The 17,762-nt window shown below is 39.1% G+C and overlaps 1 protein-coding gene across 6 annotated transcripts in view; it reads right to left on the bottom strand.

Annotated features, from left to right (window-relative positions):
- tsc2 (TSC complex subunit 2) overlaps window positions 1-17,762 on the bottom strand; it is a 31,517-nt gene that overhangs the window by 2,904 nt on the left and 10,851 nt on the right. For 4 of the 6 annotated variants that reach the window (XM_058995795.1, XM_058995796.1, XM_058995794.1 and 1 more), the window contains exons 21-38: window positions 17,640-17,759; window positions 17,337-17,514; window positions 17,025-17,118; window positions 16,714-16,816; window positions 15,692-15,786; window positions 13,122-13,250; window positions 10,785-10,946; window positions 10,331-10,486; window positions 9,560-9,672; window positions 8,712-8,948; window positions 8,341-8,556; window positions 7,053-7,121; window positions 5,406-5,566; window positions 4,550-5,148; window positions 3,913-3,991; window positions 3,523-3,609; window positions 1,128-1,314; window positions 111-250 (exon numbers count right to left, since the gene is read on the bottom strand). In XM_058995795.1, the coding sequence (XP_058851778.1) occupies window positions 111-250; window positions 1,128-1,314; window positions 3,523-3,609; window positions 3,913-3,991; window positions 4,550-5,148; window positions 5,406-5,566; window positions 7,053-7,121; window positions 8,341-8,556; window positions 8,712-8,948; window positions 9,560-9,672; window positions 10,331-10,486; window positions 10,785-10,946; window positions 13,122-13,250; window positions 15,692-15,786; window positions 16,714-16,816; window positions 17,025-17,118; window positions 17,337-17,514; window positions 17,640-17,759 (2,925 nt within the window). The remainder of the gene's footprint in view (window positions 1-110; window positions 251-1,127; window positions 1,315-3,522; window positions 3,610-3,912; window positions 3,992-4,549; window positions 5,149-5,405; window positions 5,567-7,052; window positions 7,122-8,340; window positions 8,557-8,711; window positions 8,949-9,559; window positions 9,673-10,330; window positions 10,487-10,784; window positions 10,947-13,121; window positions 13,251-15,691; window positions 15,787-16,713; window positions 16,817-17,024; window positions 17,119-17,336; window positions 17,515-17,639; window positions 17,760-17,762) is intronic. The other 2 variants (XM_058995799.1, XM_058995798.1) reach the window with 2 other exon arrangements.

Here is a 17,762-nt window from a genome sequence, read left to right as displayed (position 1 = left end):
GCTGTAGCATCATCTCTCCATCTCTGATGACCAGTTACCTATATACAATCTTACCAAAAAGAAAAAAAAAATCTTATCCAAAAAATAAAAAATAAAATAACCAAACATACCTTTATTGTCCCAAGTTTGTATTCCTCTCCCGCGTCGTTGTAAACGACGATGACAAAATCATTCCCTATGTGCCTCTTCTTGTTGCAGCAACCCTTATCTGATTCCCTGTTAGGCATCAGCGTGGCGATGTGAAATATGGCTGCAAAACAAAAATTAAAATCAGTGGTAATGACAATATCAGCTGCATCGATCACATGATGTCATTATTTTCCACCAGCATGACAAGATAAGAAGTGGGAAAATAGATATTCCATATCGATATAAAAACATGTTCCCTTGTAGCTGCAGCAAGATTTGTGCACACAAGGAAGGACAAAAAAAAAAAAAAAAAACACCCACACACAAACACAACATTGCACGAGATCTCTGAGCATTTATCAAATGCTGAGTTTCTACTTTCTGGAATTGCACAGAAAGAGTATCTGACAGTTGTATTGTTGACTAAGCTTAGGTATTTTATTCACAAATCCCAATTGTGAATTTGAGAAAACAAGATTAGAAGCTTTTAGTCTGCTCTATAAAATCAACAGTTTAATGCACTGCTTGCTCCAAGGCACACAAACACGCACTTATCCATTAGTGTTCTAATGCAACGTTAATCTTTTTCTTGCTCTTCGATTTAAGGCTGTTCAAAAACTTTTTTAAACCTCACCAATAACCTTTGCCATCTCATATCTTGTAGGCAGTATCTTTCAACATAAAATAATCTTTTATTATATCCAAATATTCCAAAAAAATATATATTATTTATCTATATTGTTCAATAGAAAATTGAGAATATTGCAAGTGCTACAGATTGTAACCTTAGTTGAGACTAATTCATTTTAAAATGCAGCCAAAGAGATTCCACAACTTGTAAGAAAAGTTTCATCAGGATGCAAACCATATCCTTAAAATCTGTTCCTGCGAACAATGTTGGGTGAACTGTATGGGATAAATGAGAGGCGTCCTGGAAAAACCAGATGAACAATTCCATCTTTAGAAAGCTTTCCTTGCGTCCCGTTACTAGACCATACCCTGCATGATGTCATCGTGCCAGCAGTAGGTGAACTCCCCATCATCACCATACTGGTCCAGACCGCCGAGGAATATCTGATCAGGGTCACAGTCTTTTAGATGGATCAACTTGCCAAGCCGGGTCAGAAACTGGGCATACCTGTAGGATCCATACTCATTTGATAGGATGGCAACTTCACTGTTGATCTGCAATGTAAAAAGAACAGAGAACAACCGTATGCATAATAAATAAGTATGTAATCAATTGTTAATAAAAAAAAGTAGTTTGCAATAAGATGCTATAAAATTGGGACTATATTTACTATGCAAGTTTCAGGGCATCAAATGTGAGCCTTATTGGTGGAGATGTTCCATGAGATTTATGATAATATGGCATTCTTTAACTATCGCAGGGGCTACCAAACTTCCTGACCCTATGAGCCGCATACCAACATTTTTATATGGCCGAGAGCTGTGCTATAAAACAGAATCTTTGCTACTAACATTTGTATGAAGCATTTATTTAATTCTCTCGAGCATTATAACAATCGTGCACTTACTATGTGCAGTACAGTAGTTGTTATCTCTTGATGGGAGCAAAATACACAAGGAAGAACATTGCAGAGCTTTACAGTTTGTGTGTATTTTTTATTGTACTGTAGATCTACAGTGTATTAAACGTTGGTGTTTTTCCATTATTTCTGTTTACTGTATGTATTATGCACTTTAAATAAAATATATTCAGTTATGAAGCAAAATATATTAACTGCCATGATTTCACCAAAAACACCAGAGACACATTTTCATAAGGATTCTTTTTGACAGGCTCTTCCCTTGAAGATCTGAATGCTCGGTTTTCAATTAAAAAACAAGCTGTTTTTTTTTTTTGTATGACTGCTGCATGTCAAATACTTTTGAGAGCTTTGTGGATGACAAATGCACTATATTTTGAAAGGGATTATAGTACTTGGTCATGACGAGACATGTAAGATATGTAAATACAATTAATTTTAGACCTACAACATAACATTTAAAACATGCATTCTCTAGTCTAGTGCCAACACCCCAATTTTATTGAAAGATCCGTTCACCTGAATAAGGACGTCTGGCACGAGATATTCCATGCCTAGGGCTCTTCGTTTTCAGTTTTTATTTTTGATCATGTGATGTCCCTTTTTTTTTTTATAGACAACTCTGTTCAATTAGACTCTTGGAAAAGTGTCGATCGTGAAAAAATTTCACTAGTTTTTTCTCCCGTAACTTAATTGAGACTGTGACTCTGTTTCATTGATTTAAAAAAAAAAAACAACAAAAAAAAAAAAAGCTGCTCCTTATTTTTACTTCAAACCAAATGCAAACAACAAGTGAAGTTAAAATGATTGAATTAATTAATAATTAAGAGGAAACTACTATTTACAAAACAGGTTACAACATTTGTGCAACAAGTCATTAAGATTTTAAATCCAGGAAAAGCAGAATTTAACTGAACTCGCTTTCTGTGTTTGGTTTGAATTAAGTTACAGGAGAAAAAACTAAAAAGTGATCTTGTTTCACAATCAACGCTTTTCCAAGAGATTAAGAAATGGAGGTCGGCTCAATAACTTTAAAAGGGAGAGCACGTGACCAAGAATAACAACGGCAGAGCCCAATCCATGCCATACAAAAAACTTGCTTGAGTCGTCACATCAGCTGCTTTACCGAACGCCAACAGGAGCATCTGCTGACTGAGGAGGTGTGCTTTTAAACAGGCTAGCTTGTTGCTCCTCAAGTTTGATCCAGGAGGATATTCAGATGAAAATGTGTTGTGATTTGTTTCATAATGATGTTTGCGGTTGTTCGCCTGACACAGACTACAGTGTGGAAGCGATTTGTTGCAGATGAGACACAGAGGTTCACCACCGTTTTCAGTGAAAGCATACTCTTCCTCTGATTCTGGCTTGAGCCTCATACTTTCGTTTATTACTTGTGGATGGTTTGCTCAATGCCATTGTCTCCAGAAAACGAACGGGCACTTAATTCAAAATTATGAAATTCACGTTTCAACTGCACATCCGGCATTCACTCAAGGTGATCGAAATACGCATGTGCCAGCGAGCGGTGTCAAAGGTCATCGAGTGATGAAATGTCCTTGCAGTGAACATGCAGGCTCAAAGAAACTGAAGAGAGAGAGATGGAGCGAGAAGAAAGAATAATAAAACACGAATGAATACAGAGAACATAAATAAACTTCTTGTTTAGTTTAAATTTTGCTCTTTTCTTTTATTATTCTTTCTTTCAGCATTTCACCGGGAGCCGCACTTTAACTGCCCAGAAGCCACAGTTTGGCCACCTCTGGATTATATGGTCAAGACTGGCATTTTAACACCCCAAGGAAAATAGCTGCACCTGAAAGAAAAAGCCAGTACAGAAACTGACCTGTCCTTCTCCAACATACACGACTCCAATCTTGTGGGTGTCATAGGGAGGCATTTGATCCAGGACTTTAACAGTTCTGTCCATTAGCTAAAGGAGGGGGGGGGGAACACATGAATAAATTGCAAAGTGCTCAAGTTAACATCTACATTGAACAATTAATTGAAATACATTTAGAATTCTGTCATGTATTACTATTACCATAAAGAAAGCCACACTAACAGGTTCACTGACAAACAAAACACTTTAAGAAAATGTTTAACATTCCATTTTTAAGTGACGCCTTGATATTGCTCTAGTCACAAAATATGCAACTACAGAACTACTCCTCAAAAACACGTTTTTGTTGTTACTCTGGTTTTAAATGCACGTGAAGTTCAGAGCTTGTCTCACCTGCGACTTGGGCAGCAGTAAGGGTTTGTTGGATTCATTTCCAAAGAATGGAGAATGGTAGAGCTGAAGAAACACAAAGCTGGAAAAGAAAAGTTCAGCAGTTAATGGATTCCTACTCACTTTCGTCCTGGTAAAACCCATTTATCCTGACACCGCACGCAGCAGAGTCACTTTCTCTGTTGCAGATGAGACACAGACACTGACACTTTCTCTGTTACACAGGAATTAGAGCCAGTGTGCAGTGGCTACATCAGAGTGAAACTGAAAACCTCAGGAGAAGGAGGAATGCCAAGTACAAAAATCCACTTATAATAAAGAGAGAACGAATTGGGGACAGCTTGATTCATTCCTGGCAGACCTATACAAAACATACTAGAATTTCAAAACAGCTTTAATTAAAATTCTAAAATCCGTTTGAGACAAATTTAAAAAAAGCACAGAACAAATATAAAAGGATTTTTAAAAACATTTATTATCATATGCAATTTCTTGCCAGTTTTACCGTATTTGCTCGAAATCGCATCTGGGTGCTTATTTTCTCAATCTGCTCTTTACCTGGGTGGTTATTAGGATAAGAGTGTCTATTTTAAAAAAATTAAGCCATATACTGTATAGCACACTGCCACTTGCATCGTACCTCGGACTGATACCAGACATCTTCTCAGAGTTGGAAGCAGCTCCTCTGTTGTAGGAATCCTGATCTATCTTCCTCTCCCGGCGCGACGGGGCGGACCCTGAGATTGTGTGTCCGCGGGGTCTGTGGCCACTTGGGGATACAGGAGTAGGCTGCGGGCCTGGAAACTCCAACCTGGTTCTAGGCAAAGCCCCAGCATCGGTACCAGCACCAGCACCAGCACCAGCACCCACACCTGAGCTTGCCCCAGCACCAACACCTGCCCCAGCACCAGCCCCTCCTCCTCCTCCTGTTTCCAACTGGCTATTCACATCAGTGGGCCCTGGCTCTGCTTCAATGCCTGTCTTGACTTCAGTGCCGAGCTTCCCTACAGGGATTTCTTCCTTGTTCAGAGCACCTTTGAAGACCTCCTGCAGAGTCTGAAGCTCTGGGGACGAGCTGGATTTATTGAGGGTTTGGGAATGCTGGAAAGAAAGATCCTGTTCCTCCTCCACAGGGCCTCCGGCAGTGTGAAAGATTCCTCTCTCAATAGGGATGGCACCCACCCCGACATCTTCCAGAGGAGTGCTTTTATCTTCTTCCTGGCTCGAGCTGGACGAAGACTACAGAAAATCGAACCGTTAATTAAAAAGGAACACGATATCTTCTACATGTTCGTAACATCTAGTTTATTAACCGTTTGATATTCTATCGTGTGTGTCAGGCAGTGTTGTTTTGGCTTTGCCATGCTTACATACTACTGCAGCAAAACTTGACTCTGGAAAGACTCCTCAAGGTTAATTGCAGCTAACGGGTGGAGGCATGTCCCTAGGAAAAGCATGGTGCACTATTTATGAATATGGACGTAAGACTCACTTACCCTGCTGTAGGCTTCCTGCGGTTTGCTGAATTTGTCTCCCATGAAAATAGGCTCTGATGGCATTGCTTCAAACTCCTCACTGTCCTGGGAACCTGTTGGTGAAGCTCTCTCCTTCGGCTGAGCGCCCAGCCTGCTCCCTTCCTCCAGAACCACCACCGAATCTACCAAAAACATACCCAACATCAAAATGGGAGAACACCTACTGGCAATAGACCATCCACAGCCTCTTACTACAACCAAAAAGCTGTTTCTTTGAGTGCTTATATAAGAGAACAGAGAAGTGTCAATCAGAGGTCAGATAAATCTTGCCTTGAAATGAGAAATTTTGAATGGTGAAAACTGAAGCTGAAGTCAAATTTACCATAGATAGACTAAGACAACCCTCGCCTGTCGGTAGTTAAGCACGCTGCGATGAGGCAGTACCAGTTAGAATGGAAGTGAGTTTGCAGGGTTTGAATAAGCTGGTTAACTATGGCAGTGTCAGAAATAGGCAGCATATACAGCCATATATCAAAAGGCTGCTGTAAACTAATATCCTTTATTTTGTAAATGCAGAGCTATGAATACTGGATCTAAGCACTTACTCAGGTAAACGTGATTAAGAAACCTGTTAGATTTTGCTCAGCTCTTACCAGACAAACAAAAGTGCCAAACTACACCAGGTTCAATTAAGTACGATTTCCATAAATTACTTTGGTGACAAAAAGTAAGAATTTCCGTTAAAATACTTGAATTCCCCCAACCCCAATCTCTCTGTTCTCTTATTCCATCTGAAGAAAAATAAAAGATTAGAGAGTTTATTCCAAAATTAGTGAAGGTGATTCCTTTCAAAAAGACACACAGGCCTCCACACAGGAAAATCAATAGAATCGCTGAAGCAAAGATTGTAAAACTGATTCAAAACAAGCAAATGAATAAAAAACATGTAAAAACATGCTGACCAGGGGATAATGTCCAAGTCAAAAACTGTTCCTTTGCAAATGTGCCTTAAATTAGTTTGTGCCAATTTGAATAGACAGATACATTGAAAGAATATAATTAACAATGTTACTGTAGATTTAGCTACCAAGAAAAAGAAGTGACTATTACTATTTCCAGCTAACAAACTTCAAAAGAATTCATATTGAAGCCTGTTGAGACAACTCAGAAGATTACAGCACCTGCCAAAGCATGGGGCAATCTAAAACAGCTCCTCATTAGAAATTTGTTATTTGTTCTCCAATATTTTAAACTGCTTAAAAACACTTTCATAAGCAAGAATTTAAGACAGTGTATAGCACCGAAATGTGTAGCAGCATGTTTAATCCATATAATATTATTTTACGCAATACAATCTGTTTACTTAGAGCTGGCAACCAGGCCATTCCAAGAGGGCAGCAGTTAATGATCCAGTCTGTAGTATAAGTCAGGACACAAGCTTACCATTCCTATGAAGAATAGATCAGGCACCTGCAAAATGAGTTTTGGACTTGGGCTTTTCTCATGCGGTTTAGGATCCCATATAGTACTTTGGAGTTAATGGTATCAAGGGACACAATCTGGAAACATGGGTTAAGGTAATGAAGGATGCATAGGTGCCATGAATCACGGGCATTTTATTTTCTTTTTTCACTCTATGCAAGTGATACTTCTTGTGAATGCATATACCTGCCCAGGAAATACTCCTGTGCAACCTCCCCTGAGCACTGGACTGGTGGACAGGAGAGAAAGATGCCACTGCAAAGGGAAACCAAGTAAACAAAACAAAGCAAAAAGGGTAGAAAGACTAAAAACAAAAAGAACAAAATGTTAACATAAAATACATCAAAGAATTCTGGGCTAGAAACTGGAGCTGGAGCTACAAAAAAACAAAGATAAAAACATATGATCATTATATATATATATATATATATATATATATATATATATATATATATATATATATATATATATATAAACAAAACACCACAAAGACATTGAACCATTAAGATCTTGCTTTCCTCCAACAAAATTGGGCACACAAACAGTAAAAGTTAATCCTGCTGAAATATAAAACCCTGGTCAATAGGTGACATCCAACACAATGGGGACACTGATGTTTGTAAATGATGTAGCATGTATTACTTTTGAATATTATGTTTTTGTAAGCAATGACCTTGTTACTTCGCATTACCGACTCCTGTTTGTTTTGTTTTAAAAAAGGTGTATTTTTTATATTCTGTAGCAACAGCCAGGACAGATTTTGAATTTTCTTAAGATTTCTTCAGGCAGCTAGGAGACACAGTCAAACATTCATGTCAAAAGTAGAACAGAGAATTCTGTTAGTCTTAGATACTGTAAAACAGCAGCCCCATTTAAATCCAGTGTGTCTGGAGAGACTTTTGCCCTGAATCAAACCATTTGAATGCAACATACAATGTTGTACACAATCCACATTTTCTTTTAGATATAGTAGCTTTTTGCATATTATGTTTGTTTTGTTTAGCCAGTATACAGCCATTAAAACAATTAATGAGATATTTTGTATCATTAATTTATCTCGCAACTGCCAGTTCTTTAAAACACCACCAATGCAGGCTTTCAATTTAAGCAAGCTTTATAAATGCAACGGAAACTTTCAGCTGTCACAAGATACTGTACACCTGCCTCAAACATTTCTTTCATGCTACAAGACGCAACATTGTATTACTTTTTAAAACTGTGTGAAAACCATTGGATGCAGGTGGAAATCTGGTAGAAGTAACACCGTGGGAATTCAGGGCAGCATTGAAGTCATCCCAGTCTGAAACATCTGTGAAGTTCAATTTTTTAAATTGTGCATGTTTCTATTATTATGCGAGTAAATGCACTGCAGAGAGATGCAACTGATAGGTAATGCATGTCAGGCTGCACTTGAGGCCAGTGCTACAAAGGCTATGCAAAGTCAGCAGGGTCTGACTACACCTGGGTGCCTCACCTGTGTTCGAACGTTGCAGTGCACACGGTTTCTGTGCCACGTAGGCCTGGCTTGAACCCAGCTCCGAGTCTGATTTCAAGACTCCAGGTGCTCTGGGCTCCTTGATTCTTTCCACAGCCATCAGGATATTGGAGAGCTCTTGCAGGGGCATGCTCCCGATCTCTGAAGAAAAAGGGCTAGGAGGGTTCTCCAGGCACATCAGCCAACTCGTGTTACCTGTTAGGGTGGAGAAGGGGAAGGGTGCCATGATTTTTAACGAAATGTTCAGTATGAAAATCTTGTTACCACTTGAAAAGACAAAATACGCTTAATCATCTGTGCAAGGCGTCACAACCATTCCAACCTCACAAAAGCGGCTAACATCTCCTTACCTGAAGGTCTGCGGATAAAGATCTCTGCCCAGCCCTGGGTGAGCAGGGGTGCGTACTCTGCCAGGCTCGGCTTCTCCTTCTGGGGAGAGTGCTGTGTTCCCGGGGGTTCCAGTTTGAAGCTCGCCGAGTTCTCCGAAACCTGAACAGACTGGGAAGGAGGGTCGTAGAATTCACTATCAGAGGGGGATACCAGCGGACTCAAACTCTGTGCAGTGCCAGCACGAAGGGCGTGCCCACCTGAAAACCACAGTGGGGAACAGACAGAGTAATATTTATACATTTTGTGTGTTTATTAAACTGTGAATAAAGTTAATGTTTGGGATAAAAGTGGTCCTGTTACAGTAAAATGCTAAAATATTTGACCACACACACACACACACAATAATAATAACAATGTTACACTCAGTCAGGAAACGGTCAGTCACTGACAAAAATAACCATTTCGCGATTTGAGCATTTACAAATTATCAAAGAACTAAATGAAAGGTTATTTTGGTCTTTGAGCAAATTATTTTGATCAAACTGCGAAATGGAAAATATCAAACAAGCGAAGAACGAAACCCAAAACAGACAGCTTCTTCGGTCTTTGTTTTTAATATTGCATGAAGGTGAACTAGTTTGTTCTTTACCCATTCAGAATCTAGACGACATCTATTGTACAACCTACTTAAATAACAATCCATGGGCAGAGGTCGTCTACAGTGCATCTGTATGCAATTTCACCAGTGATTACACCTCAGGAATGTCAAACTTTCACTGCCGGTGGCTACAACAACCTTTCAGTTTGTTATTTTAAGTTGATCAAAAGCTCTGTGCATTATGCTTTAAAAGGACGAGGAGCGTGTGACCTGACATGGATCGCACTCGGGTGCGGGTCGCCTTGCCGATTTGCTGGCCTGCCTGGGATTCCAGTTTAGCAGGCGCTTCTTTGGTTTGTCTCGTGTGAAGAGAAGGGTCGGATCTGAAACACAAGGGGAAAAGGAGCAAAGTCTTAGGTTGGGTGAAAGGTGTTGATAAATGTGGTTGACAATACATTACAGTTTCTCTTTCTGTATCAATTGTGCATCTTCATCATGTAGACTGCAATTCACTACGGGCTAAATTGAAGACCACCGAACTCATCCCTACTTGTTGAGAATTTTGTATTTACCTACCTATTTATTTAAAAAAGCACAATCTAAAGCTTGAAAGCTTCTGGCAGGGACTGTAGGCGACGTTCTCACTTTCATGTTTGCAATGCGGTGCACGGAACAGGTTTTAAATGTACTGACAGGTTGGATCTGGTCATCCAAATTGTCAGTTTCCTCCCGTGACACTGGAGTCACTGAAATGCATTAAGAAACCGTTTGAACAACCCCTCAGTTCCTCATGTACCTTAAGGCGTTAAGCCAGCAGAGAGAGTTTGGGATAACAGTAAATTAGAATCAAAGTTTTAAACTGACAAAGGAAAACAGTTAAGAGCACAACCAGAATAGCATTTGCAGAAAAGTACTCTTAATTGGACGACAGCAGCACAATACATTTTCCATTTGGAGAAGCTCAATCTGGGATCCATACCGATTTTGTTTTCATTTGGTAAAGTGAACTGGAGCAGCGCCACAATAAACGGAATCGTGTACCTTGTCATTTCTCCCAAACTCTGACGTTCGGTCAAATCGAGGCCGAGCAGAGATCGGGTCCTAGCTCCACTGCTGGTTGTTATAGTAACCAGCTTGTTTCCAACCAGCCAGGTCATGCTTTTTCCTCCAGCCAGCAGGAACTCTGCAAGAGGGGATCTGAAAAGAAAGAATATATATATATATATATATATATATATATATATATATATATATATATATATATATATATATATATATATATATATATATATATATATATATAAATCAGGTATCAGTTTGTATCCTGCTTTAGTCTTCAGCAGAGGCTGGAAGCAATACCCCCAGTACACACCACAACAAAGAAAAACAGTGAGCCATGTAGAATTCATTAATCCATTACCGTTACTGTGCAAAAACATTGCAATGGCGAAAAACGATCAGCAGGACTCAGTTACTGCAGCAATGTATGTCTTACCTCTTGGGCAGAGCACAGAAGTTGGAGAACACGTATCTCGCCATCATGTCCAGACAGGTCTCGGTCAGCTCCAGATGGACAGTCCTCAAGCCATCGTCAGCCTGAGCCACAGAGCTTTCGTCTGCAGAGCCCAGGCTGCTGGTGGTCATGGAAGTCTGCATCCTAATGCAACAGGTAATCAGTTCACTGCCGAGGACCACACAGCACCACAAGACAGAGCTAGAAACTGCAGCATACAAGTTGTGACTTGGGGATCTGCACTAGCAGCACCTATTCTTGTAGGGATTTGTATCAGTCTCACGAAATTAAACGAGAGGCATTTGAGACGACCCAAGTCACTTTTTTTGTTTTTAAATGAAAGGAGAGGCAGCTGCAATGTTGAGACGCCAACTTTCTTTGCAACAGCAGCCTGAAAAACCACAGGAGGCTCCAGCAGCTCCTTCAAGAGTTCAACACGGATACTGATAATTGGGATTTCAGCTTAAATGGGATACAACTTTGGGAGACAATGCTATGTATGCCATTTAATTGGGACGTCACTTCGTTTAATTGGAATACAGTATTTTCTGAATGGAGTTTGCTTTTCCGAGCAAGACAGGTTCGCGTAGCACAGCAAGTACGTGATTACACTGTGACTTGCGTAAATTGCTTAAACCGCGTTGAACTCTTGAAGGAGCTGCTGGAGCCTCCTGTGGTTTTTCATTATTATTATTATTATTATTATTTATTTCATAGCAGATGCCCTTATCCAGGGCGACTCACAATCGTAAGCAAATACATTTCAAGTGTTAGTGTTCAGGCTGCTGTTGCAAAGATAGTTGGCCTGTAATATATAAAACCAAAAATATCTAGGAGAGTTTTAACAGCTGCCTCCTAAACATGTACAATTTTATATATATTTTTTCTTGTAATAAGCAGCTGTGTTTTTTTTTTTTTTTGTTTTGTTTTTTTACAAATACAAATGATACCAGGTCACATCTTGTACCCCTTTTGCTTCAGACATCATTATCTCAAGCATGCGGTGAGAAATGGTCTGAATTAATAGCGATTTGTAAAATTGCAACCAGCCTTTAAAATGGACCCCCGACAGCCTCCTGGTCAACCCTGGCAGGTTAGTTTTTCATTGACAGCCACTTTAAATAATTAGAAAAGGTATCGACAAGGAGCCAAACTGAGCAGCAAGCTTGTGTACAGTATTCCCTTTTTTAGTGTCAGTTTCAGGCAACAGAAAGCTTTTAAAAAATGTTGATAAACGAATGAACTTATGAGAAAGACGTGAAAAATGATCTCATATCTACCCCTACATTAAACAAATTATAATAAATCAAATAAAATGTGCACTTGGAGAGATTATAAATAAATCCAGTTGGCCCAATACCACTGATTAACTGCTGCCCTCTACTGCCGTTCCATAAAATTGGAAATACCCATCCTTTGCAACAGGGAACCACTGAAAGGGTACAGTATTTCTATCTTTTTTAAAGTGTAGTAAAATGTTATCTAACAAGCCTTCTTAAACTAACAAATCAACATTTTACTGTAGAAAGACACTGCACCATTGGCATCTGTTTGCCTTTTTTACAGGTATATGTCTAGTGAAGATCCAGTGGTTGCTTTACAACAATATAAATTATGTTGTGGTCATTTTCATTATCCACTATAAGCGAGACATCAAAAGAGGTCAATTGAATAATTTCTAGTATCTATTCCTGCAGTAGGAGCCACAACCCAGAAAACCTCCTTTTTACGCAGTGATAAGATCATATCAAAATCAGGTCATTAAGAGACCTGTTCTGAGGGATATGTGTAATTTTGCCCCCCCCCGAGTCGGTAAATATAAAAGTAAAAAATCATCTTAATTGATTTATCATAGTTTTAGTTGTCTCAAAATACGTTACAAAAATCTGCAATGTAATTTATATGTGCCGCGGAATTAAAATTGTTCAGCTTCAAAACATTTTATAACAATTTCATTTGAATGGAAAACACATCAATAGGTATAGTTTAAAAAATAAAAAATCATGCAACATTAATGATGCAATTCTTCCTTCCCGCCCCCCCCCCCCCCCCGCCCCATAGGCAGTTCCTTTAAGAATTCCTCTCAAGAGTCACCGCTGGAGTTATGTGTAAAGCCACCGCTCAATTGAATATCATTACTATCATGCACAGGGTGAATATCAACACATCACAGGTCATCTAAAAACATTAGAACACTTCTAAAAAGTAGGGCAGCTACAGACGGCATGCAAGAATCTCCCAACATGCAAACCAACCACCCTGACCCCACTGAATGACATCTCCCATGGAAGGAGCTTGGATAGATTCCAGGGCCTCTACCTGCGCACGGCGTGCTCGGATACGCTGATGCTGCGGGAGCGGAAGGCATCGACAGCGGAGAGATCTTTCAGCTCTTTAACTGGGGAGGAGTTATTGAAGCCTGGCTTTGCGACTTTTGCAGTTCGCAGACTAGCAGGAGAAGGGTCACAGTGCACCCAACCCCCACCAACAAGAAAGGGTCAACACACGCACACAGGGTCACAGGGTCAATGCAGCAGGGATGGTGCAGTTCAGAGGCCAAAGTTCACAGGGTCAAGTAAATGGAGTGATCACCCCCCCAAAAAAAAGAGTGAGGTAAAGGAAACAAAACAAAAAAATTAACAGCACAGCACACAATGCAACAAGAAGAAAAAAATATCTTGAAAAGCATTTCAAAACTGATGTGTACACATGAAATAAAGTAGATACTATTAAAAAAAAAAAAAAAGATTATAGAACAAATTAACATAACAAAACCTATCACAACACAAAGAATATCCGATTTAATGCTGCAGGAAAAAAAAAAGAACCTCAGGTTGGAATAGAGCATTGTAAGTCTTATCTACTGAAATTGTAACTAGAATTAATAATTCTGATCATGTAATTGGCACACATTATGTATTCGTTTTTTTGCTTTAGCGTCTTTGAAACAGTACTTTGCCAAGCAATATAACATAAGGCCGTTGAAACGGGGAATTTCATACCAAAGTACAATTTGCTCAATTTGTGAAAAGAATAAAATGCTCATGTAAAAATGATGTCAATTAAACCTTAGGAGTTCCTTGACTCACTCTAGCTCACCACTCCGGTACATGAACACGTGATGGGGGGGATTCCAACATAGTGTTGTGTGCGTTAAGATAATTTCAAACCTAGCTTCTATGGCTTTCTCGGTCCACTTGAGTTGGAATGACCAACTGGCTACTAATGTAACAAAGGTATAAAACTAGCCGTTAAAGCATCAAGGGCCTCCAATGTAGAATAAGGGCTTTCCTACTCAAAACATTCTAGTCCAAAACTCAATCCATTTTAACATGGTTTACTTTTTACACGAGAAAAAAAAAATACTTAATTTTTAATCCAATCCAATACTCCAACCTTGTAAATTAAGTACATAATTAGAAAAAAAAAATGAAAATATTAGATCATTAAAATGCAAACAGATTGAACAAAAGGATTTAATATGGGAGGAAACTTCTGAAATCACTGAAGAAAAAGCAGGTGTGGGGTTTGGTTAATCGCTCTTGTTAAATGATGCGTGATTGACTGCTGGCCGAATGAATGTACATCCCTTCCGATTCCCAAATTTGTTCAGAAGGATTACGAATTTGACAAAAAATAAATAAATAAATATAAGAGGATTTAGAAACTACAAGTGTCATTTTTTTAATATTAAAGCAACAGTCTCCCGTCATCGGCATGGTAATATACAACTAAGCCGACACAACAAATTAGTTCAGTAGATTAGATTTGGTGCAATGGTGTAATTTAACTTGAGATTTATTAAATGGCAGATGTAATTTTTTTTGCACCAATTGTTTTTTTTTTTGTTTGTTTTAAATGGTACCAATATATAAAAAAAACTAAACAAATTTAACAATAAAAAATGTATTTAATATATTTCTCAATTTAAATAAAAACCCCCACTGACTGACCTCTGTATAACGTGCGGGCTAACAAAGAGACTGCTGTTCCAGAAAGACAGGCTAGCCAGAACAAGCCTTCTAAAAGAGAACATTACACAACCGAGCTGCTTAAACTACTGGAAGGAGGTATTTCATGGAGCATTGCGTTAAAGTAAGAACACTGAAAGGATAATTATTTGGTGTTAATTTCTGGGGGCGATTCTGCTGACTGAAGAGCTGGTGTTTGAATTTACAGATTACTCCGTATGAAGAGAAACTGTGGCTTTAAATAATAATAATAATAATAATAATAATAATAATAATAATAATAAATAATCATCAGTTTCAGGTTTAAAATAATCAAATGTAAAAATATGAATTTCCATGAATGCAAAATTTGATTAATTGAATATTCTGAATAATCATTGCAGCATTATTACGTAACTGCCACACAACAATAGCAGGTTGGTCTTGGGTCATGTGGAATGCCAAGCACCTTCCAACTTATCTACACACACACACACACACACACACACACACACACACACACACCTTAAATCAGGTTATATAAAAACAGGGAGACATTCGCAGCTACTGATCAGCCTTACAACCTTTACTTGGTGATCTTACTGCTGTGTATAGGAGCAGAAGGCAAGAGAACCAGGAAACGTGTTTGATTGCACAACTTCCAAAAATGGATGACAGTTCCCATCTAACTTTTAAAACAGATAGAAGAGGTATTTCAAAATCAACTACATTGCACGGCTGTATAAAAGGTCTAGACAATATAACGCCACTTAAACTGCAGATCGCTCTAGAAGTACAGTAAAGATAACAGTGAAAAAATAAAAGTCAAGGCTGCCTGCCTTCTGCTACTATATGATCAGAAAAAAAAAATCAAAAATCATTAAGGTCATAATGTGACTGCTATAGAACCACATATTGTGAGGCTCAGCTATGCCATACCTCTTTGGCCTCTCATTGAGACTGGTGCTGCGTGCTCGGAAGCTGCTCTGTTCGTGGCCATCGTCAAATGGCAGGAGAGCGTTGGATCTCAAACCCTTAATTTTTAATTAAAAAAAAAAAAAAAAAATACAAACACAAAACAAAACACTTCCATCACAAGATTATACCTTGTTTCCAAGAACAGCCAACTCGAGTTGGTGAAAAAGGAGACGTTTCCATGGTTTTCCGAGTTATCACGCGAGTCAGGAAATACTTGCGAGTTAATGGTCAAGATGTGCATTCGCTGCAGATGGTATTGCAGTCAAATGGTCAGTGATTTAAAAAGATAAATCCATCTAGATACTGTTTTGCATGTGTTTCATGCAGTACATATACCTCTGGCTGACTGGTATGCAGAACAGGGAAAGAAGCGTCGGACAAGGGGAATAGTGTGTCAGGTGTCACAGTGGATATGAGAATGGCAGTGACTAAAACTAGTCTGAACATTTCCATCAAAGGATTTAAATCTGGAATTGATCTGATGCAATCAGAAACCCAGAGGCACTGTAAACTGCACCTGTTACTGTAGTAGGACTGTTCTTTATGTTAAGCATTTTTTGTGTTTTTTTTAGTTTTTAGTTTTTTTACAAGGGTTTAATTAAGTAACAGCCAAATGTGTTGCATTTTTCTTTGTGACCGTGCTATATGAAAAACCGTCAAAATCCCCCAAAGTAGCAAATCCTCTGACTTTAATACCAGCCAAAATGTCCCATTATATGGTATGTTCCCACCCCCTACAACATTTTTGATTGACATTTAAGTGATGTAAATTCAGACTTTAGAATTCAGGCCAGCCCGAAATCGGACCAGATAATTGGGGCTCCTCGGACTCGAGTAATCTAAAAATATGGAAACGGAGGTGTGGGAGGGCAACTCGAGCACGTGCCCGGGTCATGTGGGTCACGGAAAGGTTGTATTAGATAACTATACAGTCGGTAGCTTGCAGGTGGGTTAATTAGTTTTGCGTCTTCCACATGCCTCACCTTTGTGATGTACTGCACAAAGTCCTTCCGAAACGTGAGGCGACAGCGGATAAACCACATGGCAATTACATGATGAGCCAATGACACTATATACTGGTTAAACCTAGAAGAAAAAGTACATTAGCGGTGAACTACAATGATCCAAAATTACACTAGGTTGAAAATAATAGTAATAGTATTTCATAAGCCTCATATAACATTTTAATTTGGGAAATATAAAAGAAATCTGAGCTATTGGTTTAAGCCTCAGGGTTTTAGACTTTAATAACTAAAAGGCGGCACGAGCTAAAAGAGGAGAATTCAATGCTTACTTGGACGGGTTGGTGTACGGCAAGGACAGAGCGAACACGCTCACGTACTGTTCAGCCACAAAGTTTGCATACAGGTGTGGAAGCCGAACCAAAGCTGAGAGAGAGAACATGAGCTGAACATTACAAACAGCAATAAGAATGTACGTGCCACGATACAAACTCCCCACACTTTTAGACCCATGAAGCGCTAGGACTTCTGGGAATGTAATTGCTGCAAAAACATTACAAAAGAAACCACCTTCCCCTATGGTATTCATTCATAAAACATTAATGTTTTTGTTTGTTTGTTTTTTTTACTAACAAAATACCTACTTGATAGAAATTCTAACATAGGAGAGGCCATGGCAACAGTGGCAGAAATGTGAGTGAGTTTCACAATCAAGGCAGGAAGCAGTTTGACCATAATATCTGGCATTTCGATGGTGCACATGGTCAGGGCTACAACACACTGCCTGCCGCAACGGGTAATCAAACACTGGACCAGCTCCCGCTGAAAACAGACAAGCACATTGAAATTGCATCACCCTCAAAATTGCTTAAAACACTAACGATTTGACCAAAACATTTTCTATTTTGACATCAGCCGTGACACCATTAGATAAGGGTTTGTTCTACCTGTCTGCTCTGGTCCAGGTAGTTATGGTAGGAGGTTGAAGCCGCCAGCACTGGCACCACAGCCAGCTGCACATCAGTCCGGGGGAAACTATCTGTGATTTTGCGTGGCCTGTCTGTGAACTG

This window comes from Acipenser ruthenus, chromosome 22 (assembly GCF_902713425.1).
Source record: "Acipenser ruthenus chromosome 22, fAciRut3.2 maternal haplotype, whole genome shotgun sequence".
Classification (NCBI taxonomy): domain Eukaryota; kingdom Metazoa; phylum Chordata; class Actinopteri; order Acipenseriformes; family Acipenseridae; genus Acipenser; species Acipenser ruthenus.
This window is presented reverse-complemented; position numbering and strand designations above follow the sequence as displayed.